Source organism: Maniola jurtina, chromosome 23 (assembly GCF_905333055.1).
Source record: "Maniola jurtina chromosome 23, ilManJurt1.1, whole genome shotgun sequence".
NCBI classification, from domain to species: Eukaryota; Metazoa; Arthropoda; class Insecta; order Lepidoptera; family Nymphalidae; genus Maniola; species Maniola jurtina.
The window spans coordinates 7,928,269-7,949,904 of NC_060051.1; the positions used below are offsets into that span (position 1 = coordinate 7,928,269).

Here is a 21,636-nt window from a genome sequence, read left to right on the forward strand (position 1 = left end):
CTTAAATTTGCCCTGTCGCTAGATCTCTCTCAGCTGGTCCAAGAAGCAACTCGAGTTCCCGACGTTGACGGTCACACACCTAATTGTTTGGACCTTCTGCTGACTACTGACCCAGACCGGTTCTCAGTGTCAGTTGCGGCCCCTCTGGGCTCTTCTGACCACTGTGTGGTAAAGGCGGTATTGAACTATCACCCTCTTGACTCTGGTCCCACCGGAACAAGACGGGTGTGGCGATACAAGTCGGCAGATTGGGATGAGATGCGGCACTTCTTCGCATCGTACCCCTGGCGGCAAATTTGCTTCTCTTCTAGTGATCCATCAAGCTGTGAACAAGCCATTTCGGAAGTGATACGTCAAGCGATGGAGTACTTCATACCATACGCTGACGTATCATTAGATAGCAAAGTTCCCCGGTGGTTCAACACTGAATGTGCCCGTGCAGCGGCACACAAAAACTCAGCTTTTGTAGCGTGGGCAGAAGCCCGCACTGCAAAAGCCCCGGATATCAGCACGAAGAAGAGAGCTTTCAACCTTGCCGCTAAATCCTACAAGAAGGTTTTGAAGAACGCTTGTTTTAACCGCACCAATCGCATTGGGGCCAAATTAGCATCCTATCCACGAGGTAGTAAAGCTTTTTGGTCCCTCTCGAAGTCGGTTGAAGCAAATTTTTGTCGTCCCTCGCTGCCACCTTTGCTGAAACCTGATGGTTCGCTGGTCTTTACCGCAACAGATAAAGCTAATCTTCTAGCGGCTCTGTTCGCTGAAAATTCACGACTTGTTGTCGGGAGTGCCTCTCCACCCTCTTTACCATCCTGCGGCTCTGCTATGGCAGAGATTCTCGTTCGCCAAAAAGAGGTGTTGAAAGTGCTCCGCAACTTGGATGTGAACAAGGCCAGTGGTCCAGACGGGATACCAGCTATAGTCTTGAAGATCTGTGCTCCCGAGTTGTCTCCTGTCCTAACACGCGTGTATCGCCTCTCTCTAACAACTGCTCAAGTCCCAAAAGCTTGGAAGCTTGCCAACGTACAGCCGGTCCCCAAAAAGGGAAGTCGTGCCGACCCGGCCAACTACAGGCCTATCGCAATCACCTCCATTCTTTGTAAAAGTTTGGAGCGTGTATTGAATAACAGGCTACTGGCATACCTCGAAGAAAATGACCTCCTGTCGGATCAACAGTACGGGTTCAGACGTAATCGGTCCACAGGAGATCTTTTAGTGTATGCCACGCACATCTGGGGTGAGGCCATCGAGAAATATGGTGAAGCACTAGCTGTCTCACTTGACGTCTCGAAGGCTTTTGACCGGGTTTGGCATGAAAGCCTTTTAAGCAAGCTTCCGGCTTACGGGATACCCACTAGTCTCTGCGACTGGATATCAGATTTCCTGAGCGGACGATCATTTCGAGTAGTCGTAGATGGCTCCTCGTCTGATCTAATGGCAATTAATGCCGGTGTCCCTCAGGGATCAGTTCTCTCTGCAACACTTTTTTTGCTGCACATAAACGACGTGCTAAAACCCGGTATCTTTGGGTACGCGGACGACAGCACCGTTACAGAGAGATATATATCCGGTCCCCGTGCAAGTGGAGCTGAGATCCTAGAGCATAGAAAGGCCTTGGTTGAACGCGTTGATTTGACCTTGAAGGAGGTGTCCGACTGGGGGGACGCCAATCTTGTCAAATTTAACGCCACCAAAACGCAAGCGTGTTTATTCACCGCGAAACGGAGTCCATTCCCACTTACTCCGACTTTCCGAAGTATACCCGTTCCGATTACCGATAGTGTTGAGCTTCTAGGAATCAACATTTCGTCCAATCTCAACTTTGGACAATGCATCGAATCCAAGGCAAAAACAGCTGGCAAGAAACTTAGCATCCTCAACAAAGTCAAGCGGTACTTCACGCCGGAACAGCTTCTCACCCTGTACCAAGCTCAAGTTCGATCGTGCATGGAGTACTGCAGCCATTTATGGGATGGCTCTGCCAAGTACCAGCTCGAAGCATTGGATTCGGTGGATCGCCGAGCTAGAAGACTCATTGGTGACGAAGCACTGATGAAAACTAAACTCCAAAGTTTAGAACATCGGCGTAAAGTTGCCAGTCTATCGGTATTCTACAGGATATATTTCGGAGAGTGTGCACAAGAACTCTTTGACCTGGTTCCTCCTTCACCTTTCTACCATCGTACTGCCAGGCATCGTCAAGGTCTGCATCCGTACGTAGTCGAAATTCCTCGAACACGTACGAAACGATTTGCTTCCTCTTTCCTAATTCGAACCGCTAGGATATGGAACGCCCTTCCGGCGTCAGTTTTCCCTTCCACCTATAATATGGGTACCTTCAAGTCAAGAGTGAATAGGCAACTTCTAGGCAAGCGCGCTCCATCTTAGGCTGCATCATCACTTGCTAGCAGGTCTGATTGCAGCCAAGCGCTAGTCTATATAATTTAAAAAAAAAAAAAAAATAACCTTCCTTATCTTGTAGTCTTACGGCCGTATTCACAATCATTACTATGAGGTCTCACAGTGCGCTCGAACGCATAGTGTAGGTTCCACCAATCAGATCATTGTAAATTGACGTGATACAGTCATCTGATTGGTGGAACCGACACTGTGCGTTCGAGCTATACTATGAGACCTCATAGTAACGTTTGTGAATACGGTCGTTAGTGATTTAGTATTTTTCAAACCCGCATTGTATAGCGTGCAAAACTCGGGTCAATGCCCCACCTACGACACGGCATTGACTTCTAGTGGTCTATTTACGAAACGTTCTTTGACCTCTAGCGTCAGTCAAATGTTTTATTTGCGATATATTGTGAACTTTTAAAAAGATACAGGATTTTTCATATTATTTATTCGTAATTTTTGTGTGGTATCGTATCAGTAATCATTAGTACTATTGCCTGTCTTCATTTTTGCTAGTGTTTTGGGTTACGCCCTGTATGTAGATTATTATAGCAGTAACAGAAATTCTGTGATCAACTCATATTACGGTTCACGAAGCTTGTTGAAAAGCAAGTGGACGGACGGACGGACGGATAGACAATGGAGGCTTAGTAATAGGGTCCCGTTTGCACCCTTCGATTACGGATCCCTAAAAACAAGTCATCATTAATTTAACAGTCTAATCATTAAAGTACCTACTAATTTTATGTATCTGTAAATAATTGAGCACCGACCTAGGAATTAGTACTTATTTTAAAGACAGTTATTTTCACTATAAGAATATATGTATTATGATAATTGCAAAATAAACAAATAGCTCACGTAGCATTCTTTTTAAAAACATTAGTTTTTCAATTTTATTTTATTTTTTATATACAAAAAATAATTATCGATACCTCTAAAATCATTTTTTGCAGTTATAGCTTGACTAAGCTGAAATGACGCGTCCCACTTCATGATTTAGTTGATTTAGATATGTGAGTGCAAATATTAATAACTATATTCCATTTGTGTGCGAGCGTCGACTGTTCCGTTAACTAGGATCCAATTGTCGACTAGTCGCTTGACAAAATCCGGCAGCACCCATAGTATGGAGCTGTGCTGGCGCATTGTATTCAAAATTCAAAAATTCAAAATTAAAAATATTTTTATTCAATTAGACTTTTACAAGTTCTCTTGAATCGTCAAAGCATCTACCACTGGTTCGGAATGCCTTTCCTACCGAGAAGAACCAGCAAGAAACTCGGCGGTTGGCGGTATATGTAACAATGCTTCCACTCTCGCGCGCATTTGGCATCATTTTATGACTAGTTGGTCAACAAATCCGAGAACAACGAATCAAATCAAATCAAATCAATTCAAATCATTTTTATTCAAGTAAACTTTTACAAGTGCCTTCGAATCGTCAAAATAAGCTACCACTGGTTCGGAACGCTTCAAGTTAACCGGCAACTGAATGACCAATTACAATGGCATTTTTATGTGTATTGCCTCCGTATTTTAAATTTGCTTGTATATGTAAATTGCGGTGATGAGGTGCGTCATTTCAAATTAGACGAGCTATAACAGATTTTTGGTCAAAGCACGCCAGTATGGTGGAGTGCAAGATAATACAACGAAAAAACAAGATGGCCGACGACGACTGATCTTAGAAAATCATCCCAAAAGTTACGACTTCTCTGTAAAAACTGCGCCATTGTCCAAAGAAGAATATTCGTTTCATTCTTTGATTAGCGGTTTACCATTTAAATAATACTCATTAAACTTAGATTGTTTAATGCCTCTGATTTCTTTTTCTATTTCCTGCAAAGTTTTATCCTTAGTTTCATTTAGAATGAAATATAATATCAACAAACTCACAGCCACGTGAAGTGCGTAGATGCCAAATGTACCTTCAATTCCTGTTTTCTCCATCATCAGTGGAGTAAAATTCATAACAAGTGTGAATAAAACAGTAAAAACTATACCCGATGCACAAACGCCTGCACCTTTGTGTTCCAATGGAAATATTTCGCACATTATTGCAAAACTTGAAGGTATAATTCCTACGTTAACAACGAAAATATTTGATACAATAATTAAAGGGATAAACCACCAATACACGGATTCTCCGATATTATAACGAGATTTCAAAAATGCAATTACACTTGTAAGACACATCAAAAACACACAAGTTACACCAGAAGTAAATAGTAAGGTCCGTCTTTTACAACATCGTATCACAAAACATGACAATATTAACCCAGCTAATGTTAATATATCGGAAACTATTGTGAAATATGTAGCGATAGACTTGTCATTCGTAACTTCAGTAAGAATTTGGACTATATATGCAAGCATATAATATCTTCCACATGCGTCTATTATCACTGTCAATAAGGAAATAATTACAAATGGTTTCATGAATTCTTTCTTTAGTAACTTTCTGATTCCAGTCAACAGGTTTTCTTTGTTCTTTGCTCGGTTCCTTACTTCCATCTGAGTCGATATTAACTCCTCTAATTCTCTCTTACTCTTTGCACCGTCTCCAAATATCCACTTATGTGATTTTTCACACTCATCATATTTTCCTTTCAGAGCCAAAAACGAGGGACTTTCACGCCACGTAAGCGTAAAAATTATTGCAACAATATATGGAAATGTTGCAAAAGCAGCTATTTGTTTCCAGGTCCAATACATACCCAAGAAATGGCACAGTAGTGAACCGATTGCAACCATACTTTTTTTTATAGAGACAAAGTATCCTCGTTTTTTTGGGTCTACGTATTCTCCCAACGTCAGAGTTGCAATATAAGCTCCACACATAGGTGCTCCTTGCAAAATCCTTGCCACGTATAAACAGGCAACGTTGCTTGCCAGAAAAAATATAAGGAAACCGAGACCAGAAAGAAAATTCAAACCAAGGTTAACGGATTTTCGACCATATATTTTCATAATGTATGGTGCCACGCAAAATCCAACAAAGCCCGAAATTCCATTGCTGCCAGCTGAAATAGAAAGGGAGCATGTTAGCGTATTATAATAAAGTAGAAAGAGATCATATTATATTAAAACCTTTTTAGGTTGCTTCAAAAACTAGACGACCTCTGACATTATATTGTATGATACATTAACGTGCGCTGAGGTCTTTTCCGGGTTAAATTCTCGGCAGGAACAATTGTAGAATTTATAATTCCTAAATTAGCTCCGGTCAGCCGATCTGGTGCTCTCATCAGCTTGCTTCTGTAATGGCTAGTTACTCTTGGACTGTATTATACGTGCCACCAAGTGACCTCGCGATTTAGTACATTTAGAGACCGATTACGTTGTGACTTGTGACGGTCACTTTGCACCACTTTGGTTGCCTGAAAAAGATCGCTAGGTAGCGATAAGACCGCCAAATTGTACTTGCCTATATTTTTGTTTTGCTTTATATGTGCTTTCTGTACTAATTTTGTGGTGTATAATAATAAAAGTAGGTAGGTATATTCATTCATTCATTCCCTACATACCGATATTCGATAACGCTACTCGAACACATATAAAGAGTTCACAGCCATCACACACGCTGCGACGGAGTAGCTTACAACGCTCAAACTAGATGTCAGCACAGCGATGAGCTAGCCATACAATCTCTTACCATACATCCTGACTCGCGCTATGAAAATTATATCTATGCGGTAGTATATCATCATCTTAATCAACCTACCGCAGGCTCACTACAAAGCACAGATATCCTCTGAAATAGAGAAAGTGGGCCATAGTCTACCACGCTGTGGATTAGCACACCTTCGAGAATATTATGGAGAATTCTCAGATTTGCAGGTTTCCTCACGATATATTCCTTCACCGTTAAAGCAAGTGATATTTAATTACTTAAAACGCACATAACTTTGAAAAGTTAGAGGTGCGTGCCCGGGATCGAACCCCGAGCTCCGATTAGGAGGCGAATGACTTAATCACTAGACTATCACAGCTACTCGACACTGGCGAAGCGCATTGTGCTGGGCTGGCACTACAAAAAGCCACCAAACAAGAAAAGAAGAACAAATTTTTCTTTATTACCTATCCAAAAAGCCTGATCTGGGGTGGCATGTATCCCACTGGTACTATTTGGGGACAGCAGGTCCGAGGTTAGTATCCCGGGAAACGTCAGCATTAAACCAGTGCCGACCGCAAACATGCAGTTGGCTATGAGCACTATACACTTTAACAACAAAAAAAGTACGTTATGTGCCGTTGAAGTAACCAAAATTAGTTTTTTAGGGTTCCGCATCATAAAGGGAAAAACGGAACCCTTATAGGATCCTATGTTGTCTGTCTGTCTGTCCGTCTACCCATCTGTCGTGTCTATCAAGAAAACCTATAGGGTACTTCCCGTTGACCTAGAATCATGAAATTTGGCAGGTAGATAGGCCGTATAGGAAGAGTAAAGGAAAAAATCCGAAAACCCTGAATTTATAATTAGATTATAAAAAAAAAAATGTCTTAAAAATAATAATTAGTATTTTCAATTTTCAAAGCAACATAACTATACCAAGTGTACCAAGTGGGGTATCATGTGAAAGGCCTTTACCTGTACATTCTAAAACAATTTTTTGTTTATTTTTATGCATAATAGTTTTTGATTTATTGTGCAAAATATCGGAAAAAATACCCGAGTACCGAACCCTCGGTGCGAGTGTCTTGCTCGCACTTGGCCAGTTTTTTTTTTAATTTGTAGTCCAAAATTTCGTCCTTATAATACCTATTAGTGTGATGGTACAAGATGATGCTCGCGATATCGTTCGTGTCGATATACGTTTAAAAACCCCACGGAAACCATGGATTTTTACGACATAAAGACTAGCTTATGTGTTAATCCAAGGTACAATCTATTAACACTCCAAACAGTCAAATCCGTCCAGTAGTTTTTGCATAAAAAAGTATCTAACATACAAACAAACAAACTTATAGGTAATATAAGTGTGGTATAGTATGATTATAAGAATAAGTATTTTTTTATCAAAAAAAAAAATACATACCTGTCTCCAAAAATAGACGTCGCCAAGCCAACCCATTATTAGAACTGACTAGATATATTCAAAAGGGAAAAAACACGATATTATTTAACAGAGTGTTTTCATTTAAAGCACTAATTGTATATTGTATCTTTATATCGCATCAGTTTAGAAAGAGAAACTCGTTTGCGAGGAAGTTGGTACAGTCGTCACAGATAAGATTGTAAACAACGAGTATTTTAATAAATAATACGACCACTTAGCTATGCGCTGTGTCATACCGCACTGCGCATGCCAAATCCTTTTTTCGATGACATTTCATTTGGTTTTAAAAGATTGGTCGGTTTCTCATGCATGTGTACCAGTTCAAGAGATAATATTATTAGCTACTAGCTGGTACCCGCGACTTCGTTCGCGTAGATGTAGGTTTTTTAAAATTCCTATGGGAACTCTTTGATTTTCCGGGGTAAAAAGTAGCCTATGTGCTAATCCAGGGTATAATCTATCTCCATTCTAAATTTCAGCTCAATCCATCCAGTACTTTTTGCGTGAAGGAGTAAAAAACATACACACACACATACAAACTTTCTCCTTTATAATATTAAGTGTGAAGTGTGATGTAATTTTGATCTAAATGTAAAGCATATTTTTCAAAAAAAATTAAGTTCAAAGAAACTCCTGAAAACTAATGATTTTCCGCTTGTCGGAATTTTCATGCCCAGCGACGATATATTTATTTTCATCTCACTCGCTCGGAAAAGATTCGTTTGCCCTTTGAAACCTTAGTGGAAAGTGGTAATTTTGCTCACTAGCGTGCAAAGTACGCGTTGAAATTCGAACGTTACGAACTGTGGTCTATGATTGGCATACTTACATACTTTTTTTTCTGGATTTACACCTATGAGGTATTTACTTAATATGTCGTGCTTTACATAGATTAGCCAATGTTATGTTTGTATCTTTTTTCTTTCTATTAAAAATACTGCATAATGAAACGTCTATACAGTCTTTACCTATAAGTATTAAGTGACCCGTTGGAACACTTTATTTTTATTAAATCAAATTAAACATAACCCACCTACTTCGTTTCAGCTTTATTAAGTTAACCACATAATGACTTAATTTCTTTTTTGTTCTAAGAAATCTGAACGCACCCGAAAAAACCTTTATCTATACTCTATACTAATAAATAAAATTGGAGTGTCTGTCTGTAATTTCGAAATAACTACCTCATATTAAGCTCATATGGTTATTTGAACGATACCATAACTGAATCACACGTTTTTAAAATTTTTGTCTGTCTGTCTGTCTGTCTGTCTGTCTGTCTGTCTGTCTGTCTGTCTGTCTGTTTGAAAAGGCTAATCTTTGGAACGGCTGAACCGATTTTGACGGGACTTTCACAGGCAAGTAGAGGATTGACCAGGGCGTAAAATAGGCTACTTTTTTAACCGACTTTCAAAAAGGGAGTTGTGTTTTTCTACCTATGTACACCGAAATCTCCGAGATTTCTGAACCGATTTGCGTCATTTCTTTTTTAATCGATAGAGGAACTTTGCGACATTGTTTCATAAAAAATTTGGAGTCCAACTCCTCAATCCTGATGCTGCAGGGGATCTGACCAATCCACGCGGGCGAAGCTGCGGGCATCAGCTAGTTCATTAATATATATTATAATATTTAAGTAGGACCTCCTTCACGGTCTAACTTGCGTCCTATTAATATAAAAATTTCTTATTGAAACCTTCACGGTACTGGCACAGAGTAGCGAACAGAGGCAAAGCTTCTAAGAAGCGAGAAAAATTTATAACTATTTTGGTAGGGTTGGCACAGGAGGATACAATTTAATAAACAATACCTATTTGTTCAACAAGATGGCAAAGTTTGTTTTTGTTGTGATTGCCTAGTTTAAATATCGATCGATAGATCTAAATATCGATTTTGAACGAAATCGGTCAATTTACAAAGAATTACAAAATGGTGCCAACTGTTTTAAATTTTGGTAACAGTTTCCTGTTTTGTGATCCTAGGGATCCTCAGATATTGATTTTGATCGAAATCGGTACAATCACAAAGAATTTTAAAATGGCGCCGACTTTTTTAAATATTGGTAACAGTTTCCTATTTTGTGATCCCAGGGAGCTCTAAATATCGATTTTGAACGAAATCGGTCAATTAACAAAGAATTTCAAAATGGCGTCGACTTTTTTAAATTTTGGTAACAATTTCCTATTTTGTAATCCCAGGGAGCTCTAAATATCGATTTTGAACGAAATCGGTCAATTAACAAAGAATTTCAAAATGGCGTCGACTTTTTAAAGTTTTGGTAACAGTTTCCTGTTTTGTGATCCTAGGGAGCTCTAAGTTCAAGAAAATAGATTTTAAACACTTTTCAAATTATTATCATTAACATTAAATTAAATGAAAACACGACGCGCGGCGTGTACTGCAGCCCCTGAGCTTGAGTACAGACCGAGCCGGTATAAACCGATTTCTCTCCGTACGCGACGTAGCGCCTGTGCTCGCGCCTCAAGCTTGTAGTAGTGTACCTATCGTAGCGCGTTTGTATGAAGCTTTGACTCTGTTCGCTACTCATGTGGTACAGGCGCGCGCCGCCCGCGACTCTCGTGTCAAGCATCTAGCGTTTTCCTCGCTGTAGTGAAATGAAAAGTTGTGTTTCCATCAGCTGCAAAATTTGCGCTCGAGCCTTAGAATTCCTCGCTACGCTCAGGATTCTATTTTTGAACCAATCGCTTCGCTAGTGGTTCAACTTTAGAATCCTTCGCTGGCTAGGAATTTAATACAAGCTCTCGCGACAAAATAACAAGTTTGCAGCCTTGCGTAACAAATAACTATTATTCCTTATATTTACATTTATTACCGATTCGAAGTCTATAATTATAATATAGACTAGCTATTCCGGCGTTATTGAATGACGAATGCCTGAACGATATCATGCTATCCTGCAGGAACTGTTTAGATTTCAGAGAGAAAAGTAGCTTATTTCACTTTTAAGATCCTCCACTTTATCTATGCAAAAATTGACGTTAATTAATAGCTCTGTTGTTGCGTTATAGAACTACAAATATGAGAGAAAATAGTATGCTATCCCGTGGGAACTATTTGATTTTTTCAGAAAAAAAGTAGCCTATATCACTTGCAAGGTTTTCAACTATGTTTATGCAAAAAATGGCGTCAATCCGTAGCTCTGTTGCGGCGTTATTGTACCACAAATGCAGGAAAAATAGTATGCTATCCCGCGGGAAGTGTTCATATTTTTCGGGAAAAATGTTGCTTTTATTACTTATTAGGTCCTCAGCTAATGTCTTTGCAAAAATAGCGTCAATCCTTAGCTCTGTTGCGGCGTAATTGAATGACAAATATGCGTGAAAATAGTACGCTATCCCGCGGGAACTATTTGAAGTAGCCTATATCACTTTTCAGGTCTTCAACTATGTCTATGCAAAAAATGCCGATAATTTGTAGCTCTGTTGCGGAGTTATTGCACGACAAATATGTGAAAGATAACGTGCTATCCCGCGGGAACTGTTTGTTTTTCCGGGATAAAAAGTAGCCTATGTCCTTCTCCGGAAAATAACCTAAGTCGGTACCAAATTTCATTCAAATCGGTTCAGCGGTTGCGCCGTAAAAGCGTAGCAGACAGACAGACAGACAGACACACTTTCGCATTTATAATATTAGTATGGATAACCTAGCTATTTTTAATAAAAAAAAAACAAAACCAGGAAATTGACAAAATTATTTATTATTCGCCCATAAAGATGAACACTTTAATTTACCTGATGACTCTTGGAAGTAGGCTGATAATACATTTCCGGAAAAAAGAGTTTTCTGAGAATTTTCCGATCCATAAAATTGGGGTAAAATTTGTCAGAAGTTTTCTAGATTTTGCTGGTAAAAGATTGTTGGTCATTTTCGTTACTAAATAAAAACATGGGCAGCTTTGCCATGCGCATTCTAAGTAGGCGTCAGATATCAGGCTGATCGTACCAACTTTCAGCCTGATATCCTGCCTGAGTTCCTGTGTGCCTCGGTGCCCTAAGTAATCGAATATTATCCTAAGCCTTTAAAACCATGTTAATAATACAGGGGGAGTATGTACAACTATAACAATAATACCAAAACCGTGAAACTAGTTTTCGAATCCAATCCAATTGTTATTAATAAAACTCCAACTTTGTAGGAATAGATTAGAAATACCTACTTCTAGATTTTTATTATTACTAGCCCGACATTGATATAAATTTCCAGAAATGATGGGTGAATTCTAAGCGTTTAGTACAGAATCAGGTGGAAGGAAAAAGCGCCGAAATTATTAGGCAGGTAAATGTGGTGACAACTGTGGTAAAGTGCAATACTTAGCCCTCATTCGCACGAGCGTTAAAAAAGCGTTGCGTTAAAACCCGGCGTTGCGCTGACAATACAACGTGCGCGTTAAGAAAGCGTTGACGTGTGAACAGATATTTGGGAATGCATTTGTTCTATTTGAACGCTTTTTTAACGGACGTTAAAAAGCTCTCGTGCGAATGAGGCCTTAAAGAGCAAAGATGCAAGAACAAGAAGACTGACAACGACTGACGGTACATACCTACACTATTCCAGAAGTTAAAAGACCACTCCTTAAAAGTAATTTATATTTGAAATAGATTATTTCAAATTCGATCGATCAAGATTCGATGTTTGGTTTTGGGTCAAAGTTCTACACCAAATACCAAAATTTCAGGTTTGTAACTCATTTCGTCTACGAGCTACATACCTGTGACATGATCCGAACAGACGGACAGACAGACAGCAGAGTGACATTAATAGGGCTCTGCTTTTAGTTTTTCGGTACGAAACCCTAAAAGGTGTGCTATTGAAAAGAAGAAAGAAAGAAAGAAAGACTGTTTATTTGGTACCAACAAAAATATAACTTAAAATAAATAAAATATGAAATGGGACGCGTGGTGTGTGGTGCCAAAATGGACTCCACTCAGCATTTGCTGCGCCTGTGTCGGGAACGCAGGCACAGCGCTGGTCTTCCGTGAAGCCAGATGTTTCGGACGGTAACTATAGGATGCAATATACAAAATAAATAAATAATGTGGTTAGTAGATATAGGGTTAGTACAATAATTTAATGATAAAGTAGGTATATAATAAAATAAAGTAGAATAAAGACGTGGGAGGACCTGAACTACGCGCCTTCCTCAACCTTTTGCTGACGCAATAACAAAATTCTTACATTTGAAAAGAAGAATAATGGTTTTATGCTTCGATTAGCGGTTTATCATTTAAATAATACTCATTAAACTTAGATCGTTTAATGCCTCTGATTTCTTTTTCTATTTCCTGTAACGTTTTATCCTTAGTTTCATTTAAAATGAAATATAATATCAACAAACCCACAGCCACGTGAACCGCGTAGATGCCAAATGTACCTTCAACTCCAGTTTTCTCCATCATCAGTGGAGTAAGTTTCATGACAAGTGAAAATAAAATGGTAAAGACTATACCCGTTGCACAGACACCTGCACCTTTGTGTTCTAATGGAAATATTTCACACATTATTGCAAAACCTGAGGGTACGATCCCTACGTTAACAACGAAAACATTTGATAAAATAATTGAAGGGATAAACCACCAGTACAAGGATTCCCCAATATGATAACGAGATTTCAAAAACGTAACCAAACTTGTAAGACACATCAAAAACACACAAGTTACACCAGAAGTAAATAATAATGTGCGTCTTTTACAACACCGGATCACAAAACATGACATTATCAACGCAGCTAATGTTAATATATCGGAGCCTATTGTAAAATATGCAGCGATAGACTTATCATTCGTAACTTCAGTTAGGATTTGGACTATATATGCAAACACATAATATCTTCCACTCGCGTCTATTATCATTGTCAATAAAGAAACTATTAAAAATGGTTTCATGAATTCTTTTTTTAGCAATTTTCTGATCACAAACCTCAGGGTTTCCTTGTTCTTTCTCTGATTTCTCACTTCTTTCTGGGTTGATATTAAATCTTCTAATTCTTTCCTACTCCTTGCACCGTCTCCAAACAGCCAGTTGTGTGATTTTTTACATTCATCATATTTCTCTATCAAAGCCAAAAACGATGGACTCTCAGGCCACAGAAATGTAGAAAATACTCCAAAAGTGTATGGAATGGTTGCAAAAGCAGCTATCTGTTTCCAGGTCCAGAACATACCCAAGGAGTGGCACATCAGTGAACCAATTGCTACCGTAATTTTTTTTAGAGTGACGAAGTATCCTCGTCTTTTCGGGTGTGCGTATTCTCCTAATATCAAGGTTGAAATATAAACTGCGCACATTGATACTCCTTGAATGATTCTTGCCGCATATAAACACGGAACATTACTTGCCAGTGAAAATATAAGGAAACCGAGACCAGCAAAAAAGTTTAGTCCAATGTGAACGGATTTTCGACCGTAAATTTGCATGATGTACGGTACCATGCAAAATCCAAAAACGCCCGAAATTCCATTGCTGCTGGCTGAAATACAAAGAGATTCTCTATACTTACTTTATTATAAATAAAATTAGAGTCGTGTCTGTTTGAACGGGCTAATCTTCGGAATGGCTAAACTTATTTTGACGGGACTTTCACAAACAAGTAGAGGATTAATCAAGGAGTAACGTAGGCTACTTTTTTAACCGACTTTGAAAAATGGAGTTGTGTTTTTCTACCTATGTACACTGATATCTCCGAGATTTCTGAACCGATTTGCGTTATTTTTTTTTAATCGTAAAGGGAACTTTGCGACATTGTTCCATAAAAAATTGAGATTCCAACTCCTCAATCCTGATGCTGCAGGGGATCTGACCAATCCACGCGGGCGCAGCTGCGGGCATCATCTAGATTTTTTATAAATAAAATAGAAAAAGGTAATTCTTAAAAAGCTTTTTACCTTAACTATATATTGCTTAACTAAACTAGACTACCTCCCTGGTACAGGAGTATTTTTGTGTTTGATTTCTGGCAGGGACTTTCAAAAATTCCTAAATTGGTGTTTCCAAAATATTGCCTCCACTTGAAACCTCAGTACGAAAACTATTTCTTTAAATTTTGAAAAAAATAATAAGTAAGCAGTAAATCATTTCTATAGCTGTGCTAAAGAACGTTACAGCGTTTAAACAGACAGACAGACTGGACTAAAGTGTAAGGATTCCTACGGAAATATATTATTCCCCTTCAGATTAACTTAGTTCCATTGCAGCACTCAACGCTACACAGTTCCTTGCCACCAGGTGAGATCACATTCACGGACACGGAATTGTAAAACGTTTTTGACGTGACAACGTCTTATAATTCGATAGAGCCGGCTGCACGCACGAAAAAACATGACTCATGCGGCGTTACCTCGCTCTGAGGCGTTCCATGTAAGGCTTGAAGTGCAAGCGAGAGCGCGGAACGAGCGACAAAGAAGCACAATCGGCCTTTGTTGTCACGTTCAACTATCGTCAGTAAACCGACTCTACAGACAACCAATTTTTTTATTCAAATTACCTATCCAAGAAGCCTGGTCCTGAGTTGCATGTATTCCAGTGCTGTTTGGGGACAATATGCTTGGGTTCAGGACCGATGGGAACGACAGCATGAAACCAGTACCCACCGATAGCATACAACTGCCTATAAGCACCATACACTTAAAAAAAAAAACATACACAGAATAAAAATAAGTCCTACCTATTTTTATTTTACTTTCAAGTATATTAATTTATTGCTTGTTTGCATATCTATTTTGGTATAAGCAAGCATATTTTATTTATTAATTTATTCATTCACTGAATGGACAATGAAGACCTTTTTAATTCAGAGTCTGACAAAAATGAATTTTTTTATAAAAACATAATATTATTAATAAAATACTACTGATACCCGTTTAACATCGAAACAAGAAGCTAATAATATTTTTTTAAGACTCATTTGAGTGTATAATTTTTTATTCGTAATTTTGTATTCATTTATTTTAATTTATTTCAAAAAAATATTTAATAAATTATTGAGTTTATTTAATAAATTAAAAATTAACAAAGCAGTATGAATTTTATAAGATATTGTGAATTTATTTTTTTTGCTTTACCTATTGTTGAATTAATAATATAAATAAATCTGATATTCTAATTCTATTATTTATTATTTCTATTGTGGTTTAGTACTTACAAAATTACTTAGTTTGAATTAGTTTTAGTGAATTGATCAAAAAAATAAAAAAATAAACACATGATTGCTTTAAAAACCAGGCTTGATTTCCCGGGTTTCTGATTACAAAATCCCTTTGTAAAAAGAATTGTCTAAGAAACTATGTGGTTATAAAATTATCAAATAATTTTTCGGATAGGTATTTTAACAAATAAACCCTTACAAATGGCTACAAATAATTTATTCAAGTACCTATTTATTAAAAAAAAAATATACAAAAATACCTGTCTCCAGAAATAAACATCACTAAAGCGGCCCATCTTTAAAACTTGTTATATAACATTAGCAGTCTTCATTTAAAAGGTAAAAACACGTCATTATCTTACTCGTGGTTTCTAAACATTAAAGACTAATTTTATTTAGCAAGCCTGTATTTTTAATGTCAATTTCCATCGTACAGTCCCGTTTATACACGACGAAAAAGGGTTACAACTTACAGGTTAGGTATCTTCTTAGACCCAGGGAAGAATTTGTTCATGGGCCCCATCAAGTTTTTTTTATGTAAAAGCAGGAAAATGATGGTTTTTTTGACATCCAAGGTGCATGTTCAGTTCGGGGTGTACCACCTACTGCTGGAGCACGCATAGGATTGCTATATGCCCCGTATTTTACGGGTCACCCCATTTTCAGGCTATGATAACACAAAACCCCGTAATTGTAAAAATAATATACGGGGTAAATAAAGCCTCCTTTTTTTACTCAGCCGGAGCTGGCTGGTGAAATTGGCTGGCTGACGCGTGTTATGGGGTTTTGAATGTGTATAGTTTCAATTCGTCATTTATTTGTGGTGGGGGAGGGGATCTTCTTAGGATACCCGATGTCATGAAGCCGATGTCCGCTTCTTAGAATCCTTCCCTGGGTCCTAAGGATTAATCCTATCAAAGGAATTGTCTTGTTCACGAAACGCCTATAAAGTGCCCTAAAGGCAGGACTAGTAGTTATGGTAATATGAAGGTTACAAAACAAAACATATTGTTTTAATAAGTTTGATCCTTTTGATCACTGTTTTAAGCAACGTTATTTTTTATCTTAGATGCTTATAATAGAAATCTATAAGTACCTATTTGTACCTGCCTGTACAAAATTGTACTCAAAGATTTGTATGTGAATTTTTAAGACCGCGTAACTTTGAAACCGAATATTTTAACAGATATCTGGAAAACAACAGGCATAGATATTAGTTTCTAGAATACGTCTGCAAAATTTCATGGACTTGGGTTGCTTTTAATATTCAAATGAAATTGACTACGATTGTATGGAGTAAGTGACGGAGAGAGCCCTGTTAAATTGGTAGGTATAACTTGTTAAGTAAAAGAAATAAGGATCAACTTTTTACAACGAGGAGGAAAAACGATAGGTTACATTTTTTAAAAGGTATTGTCATGTTTAAAACCACAATAAATCCAACACGAAGAAATTATTATTGTTGATATACGTCTATCTATTATGTTGATGTCCGTTTTAATTAAATAATTAATTAAATTAATTTAAAAAAAAGTAAAAAAAAATTAAATACCTACTTAATAAAACCCAAAAAAAAAGTCTATCTGTGCACGCTTTACGCTAAAACTTTGCTGAAACTACTGAACGGATTTGTACGGAACTTCACACACAACTAAACAATTAAAAAAAAAACAAGTGCAAATGGAAAAATAATTTAATAGGTATTTACTTTTGGATAGTATAATTTTTGTATACACATTTATTGTAACACAAAACACATTTTTTTTTTAATTTTTTTTTTTTTTTTTTTAAATAAAGAATATTAAGCGGTAGGCTTGTGCTAGGAGTAGGTACGACAATAATAGTGCAACGGGCGGGGTTTGAACCGTCGACCTTTCGGTTTTCAGTCCACTCCTTTACCGGTTGAGCTATTGAGGCTCTTACAAGTGACAGGTTACAAAGAAGAAAACTTAAAATGTAGCTACAAAAATTTTCATTTTGATACTATAAGTCTAATGTTAAATAAAAATTATATGATTATATTACTCTCTTTCAAAATTGTGTTCAGTTCAATAATGCATTCAGGATGCTAATGGGCCTGCCTCGTTACTGCAGCGCGTCGGGTATGTTCGCGGATGCGCATGCGCAGGGTACGGGCTAGTTCCAATGCCATCCTGAGGGCATTTGCTGACAGGTTTGATTTTCAGTACCTGAACCATTGTCATATGGTGCACGTGCTGACTAATCAAGCCTGTCTTAGATACAGTATTAGGATTAGGTAAATAGTAATAAGATCGCTAACATTAGTTTTAAGGTGTGTGTTATTACTAACAATTATGATCTGGATAATTTAAGGTCGAAATAAAGGTTTTTTTTTACACAAGTTTAAAAATCTATTGATTGAAGATTATGTTATGATAAAAGAGCGTGGATTTGACCTGCAGCTTGCTCCAGAAATGCGTGGGACATGCAATTACTTTCATAATACATGGCATAATATTGTATATCAAATCTTTGAAAAGGGCAACCGCCGAGTTTCTTTCTGGTTCTTGTCGGTAGGAAAGGCATTCCCAACCAGCAGTAGATACATTTGACGACTCAAAAGTAAATGTAAAAGTATAATTGAATAAAAAGTATTTGTATTTTTATTTCAATTTTATTAATTTATGCTCAAGACAAATTCATGATTGCAAGTTAATAAGTATTTGAGTATAAAACTAATTCCATTATTATTCATCAAAATATATAAAAGGAAAAGCTGAATGACTGACTGACTGACTATTCTGTCAACGCACAGCTGAAACTACTGGGCGGATCAGGCTGAATAGGTAACATTGTACACTTTCGTTGGTCACTCGTTGTGTTTGTTAGATAATGATATAAAGGTAATAAACTGGGCCGGTTTTGATGAATGTGGTGTCAATTGATTCGTTGTAAAGGTCCGGGTGACATAGGCTATATTTTATACGAAAAAAAATGACCGAACGTATGTTACATCAAAAAAAGTGGTGCTATTGTGCTATTGTATCGAGTGGGATGTCAAATGAAAGAGGAAAAAATTCTGAGCTCATGAATGTGTATGTACAACAACATTAAAATAAACCAAGCGAAGAAAAACAAAGATCTAATATTTCAGCGTTTATTAGAACGATCGCAGTCGGGTTTTAGTTTTCAACTTTATTTTGTACTGGAGGATGCCCATGCCCGCGACTTCGTCCGCGTGGATTTAGGTTTTTAAAGATCCCGTGGGATCTGTTTGATTTTCCGGGATAAAAAGTTACCTATGTCAATTACAGGGACGCAAGCTACCTCGGTACCAAATTTCATACAAATCGGTAAAGCAGATGGGTTTTTGGGAATCCCGTGAGAACTCGAACTGATTTTCCGGGATAAAAAATAGCCTATGTCCGTCCCCGGGATATAAGCTAACCCAGTACCAAATTTCGTCAGAATCGGTTTAACTGTTGGGCCGTGAAAAGGTAGCAGACAGACAGACAGACACACTGTCGCATTTATAATATTAAGTATATGGATTATCACCTTATTTAACGGCCTCCCTGGCGCAGTGGATAGGGTTCGATTCCCGGCAGGGGTTTGGAATTTCGTAGTTTCTCAGGTTGAAATCAGTCAGACATCTTTTCCTTTTATATACCTACAATACAGTGTGTAACCAGAACGCTAGCCAAAACTAAAAGCTGGGACACACCAAACGCGTATGCAGCACGTAAGCGTAGACGTAGCGCGTACCATGACGTTGTAATGTATGGAACTGTATGAGATATGGGATACCGCTTGCGTGACGTGAACGTTCGCGTAGACGTAATGCGTGCTGTCATGTCTATGGATTCACGCGCGTCACTACGCGCGTGGTCACGTGTACGTGCTTGGTGTGAATCGGCTCTAAGATTTATTAGTAAATTAGTTTAACACAATCCAATGCCAATAACCATTTACCTTATCTTGTAGTATTAGTGATTTAGTATTTTTCAAACCCGCATTGTATAGCGTGCAAAACTCGGGTCAATGCCCCTCCTACGGCACGGCATTGACTTCTAGTGGCCTATTTACAAAACGTTCGTTGACCTCTAGCGTCAGTCAAATGTTTTATTTGCGATATATTGTGAAATTTTAAAAGATACAGGATTTTTTCGTGGTATCTTATCATGGGTAGATTAATAGAGCGGTAACAGAAATTCTGTGATCAACTCTGTAGAGGCACTAGTAAATAGGCATTTTCGAGCTACGCCGTGTGAGCCGTAGCAAGTTTGGTTAGTTGCATCTAGCCCGTTGTATCATGTTGACGTTTACAAATTGTAACTTAAAATTGTGAATTATAATATATATTTTTTTTAGTGTTCATTTCTTTTGTTTTTCTTTCTACCCTGGTAGAGAACACGGCGCTATGTATACATTAAATACCTGTACAAATACACCTGTACATTGGTGACTCAGACTTTGAACTACCAGGGTAGCGCGTGTTAATTTTATTAAAATAGTAACGTAACGTAAGCTAGGGCAACTCAAATTAACACGTGTAAGGAAGTGAAAAACTAAAAAACTTTAAAAATGGCGCAACCTACGACAGAAGCTAAAGATCTAGACAGACTAGCCGTGATTGCTGACAAAGTAATGGAAACTATGAAGTCCCAACCAGTAGCAGAAGTGGCAGCAAAGGAGGCGGTACCCGGAACTTCGTCGATGGCAGCTGAAATAGCCAGGATACATGCAAGGTTGGACCAGCTGGACAGGTCCAGAGACAGTTGGCGAGGCAGGCGAGGTCGCGGAAGGTTCCGTGGTCGTTCGCGTTCCAGAGGACGAGAGGAAAACAGGTCCAGACGTACCCCGGATAGCCCGGACTGGCTCTGCGTGCATCATTTTAGATACAAGCAGAGAGCTAATCGCTGCGAACAGCCGTGCACCTGGAATAAGCAGCAGGAAAACTAGTAAAGATGCAGGTAGAACCGGTGGGTACCTGCGTCGAATTAGGGAACCACCGTTTATGTATTACAGATAAGGACAATGGCATACGTTATTTAATAGACACAGGTGCGAACATTTCAGTGTTGCCTAAAAGTTATAAATCAGTGTGTGATAGTACAGTAAACAATAAATACAAACTTTATGCCGCGAATGGTAGTGAAATACAAACTTTCGGAACAAAGACTCTAGTGTTAAATTTAAGATTGCGTCGTGCGTTCAAGTGGACTTTTGTAATAGCCGACGTTAAACAACCCATTTTAGGAGCGGATTTTTTAGCTAAGTATAATTTGTTAGTAGACTTAAGAAACAGACGATTGTTAGATCAAGAGACTAACATGTATGTAATTTCCACTATAGTAAACTCGGAGCATTCATCTATTTTTACTATAGCCGAGTCGCATCCATGTTATTCTCTTCTAAGTAGGTTTCCGAAATTGACAATGCCAGCGACGTTCAAAGAACCACCACGTCACAACGTAAGACACCACATCGAGACTTCAGGACCTCCGGTGCATGCGCGCCCAAGGCCGCTGCCGCCGGACCGATTTAAAAAGGTAAGAGAAGAATTTCGCCTTATGCAGGAAATGGGTATTTGCCGCCCGTCAAAGAGTGCGTGGGCGAGTCCTCTACACGTTGTACCTAAAAAAGATGGTAATATAAGGCCGTGTGGAGACTATAGAGCGCTGAATGCAATTACGAAGCCTGATAGATACCCAATTCCTCACATAAAGGATTTTACGTTTATTTTAGCTGATAAGAAAGTATTTAGCAGGATTGATATTAACCGAGCGTATCATTTTATTCCGATAGCAGAGGATGACGTGGAGAAAACAGCAATCATTACACCTTTTGGTTTATTTGAATGGCCATGTATGTCTTTCGGTTTAAGAAACGCAGCACAGACGTTTCAACGTTTCATGAATAATTATGTCTTACAGAATTTAGAGGCAAATTTTCAACAAAATAACCCGGATTGTGCGAATTATAAAACCGAATTTGTTTTTTCGTATTTAGACGATTTAATAATAGCTAGCGAAAATAGTTCGC

The 21,636-nt window shown here is 38.1% G+C and overlaps 1 protein-coding gene across 1 annotated transcript in view; it reads right to left on the reverse strand.

Moving 5' to 3' along the window:
- Nucleotides 1-4,146: 4,146 nt before the first annotated feature.
- Nucleotides 4,147-21,636, reverse strand: part of LOC123877320 (facilitated trehalose transporter Tret1-like) — a 43,119-nt gene continuing 25,629 nt past the window's right edge. Inside the window, exon 5 of the mRNA XM_045923954.1 lies at nucleotides 4,147-4,337. Within this exon, the coding sequence (XP_045779910.1) occupies nucleotides 4,165-4,337 (173 nt within the window). The 3' untranslated portion in view covers nucleotides 4,147-4,164. The remainder of the gene's footprint in view (nucleotides 4,338-21,636) is intronic.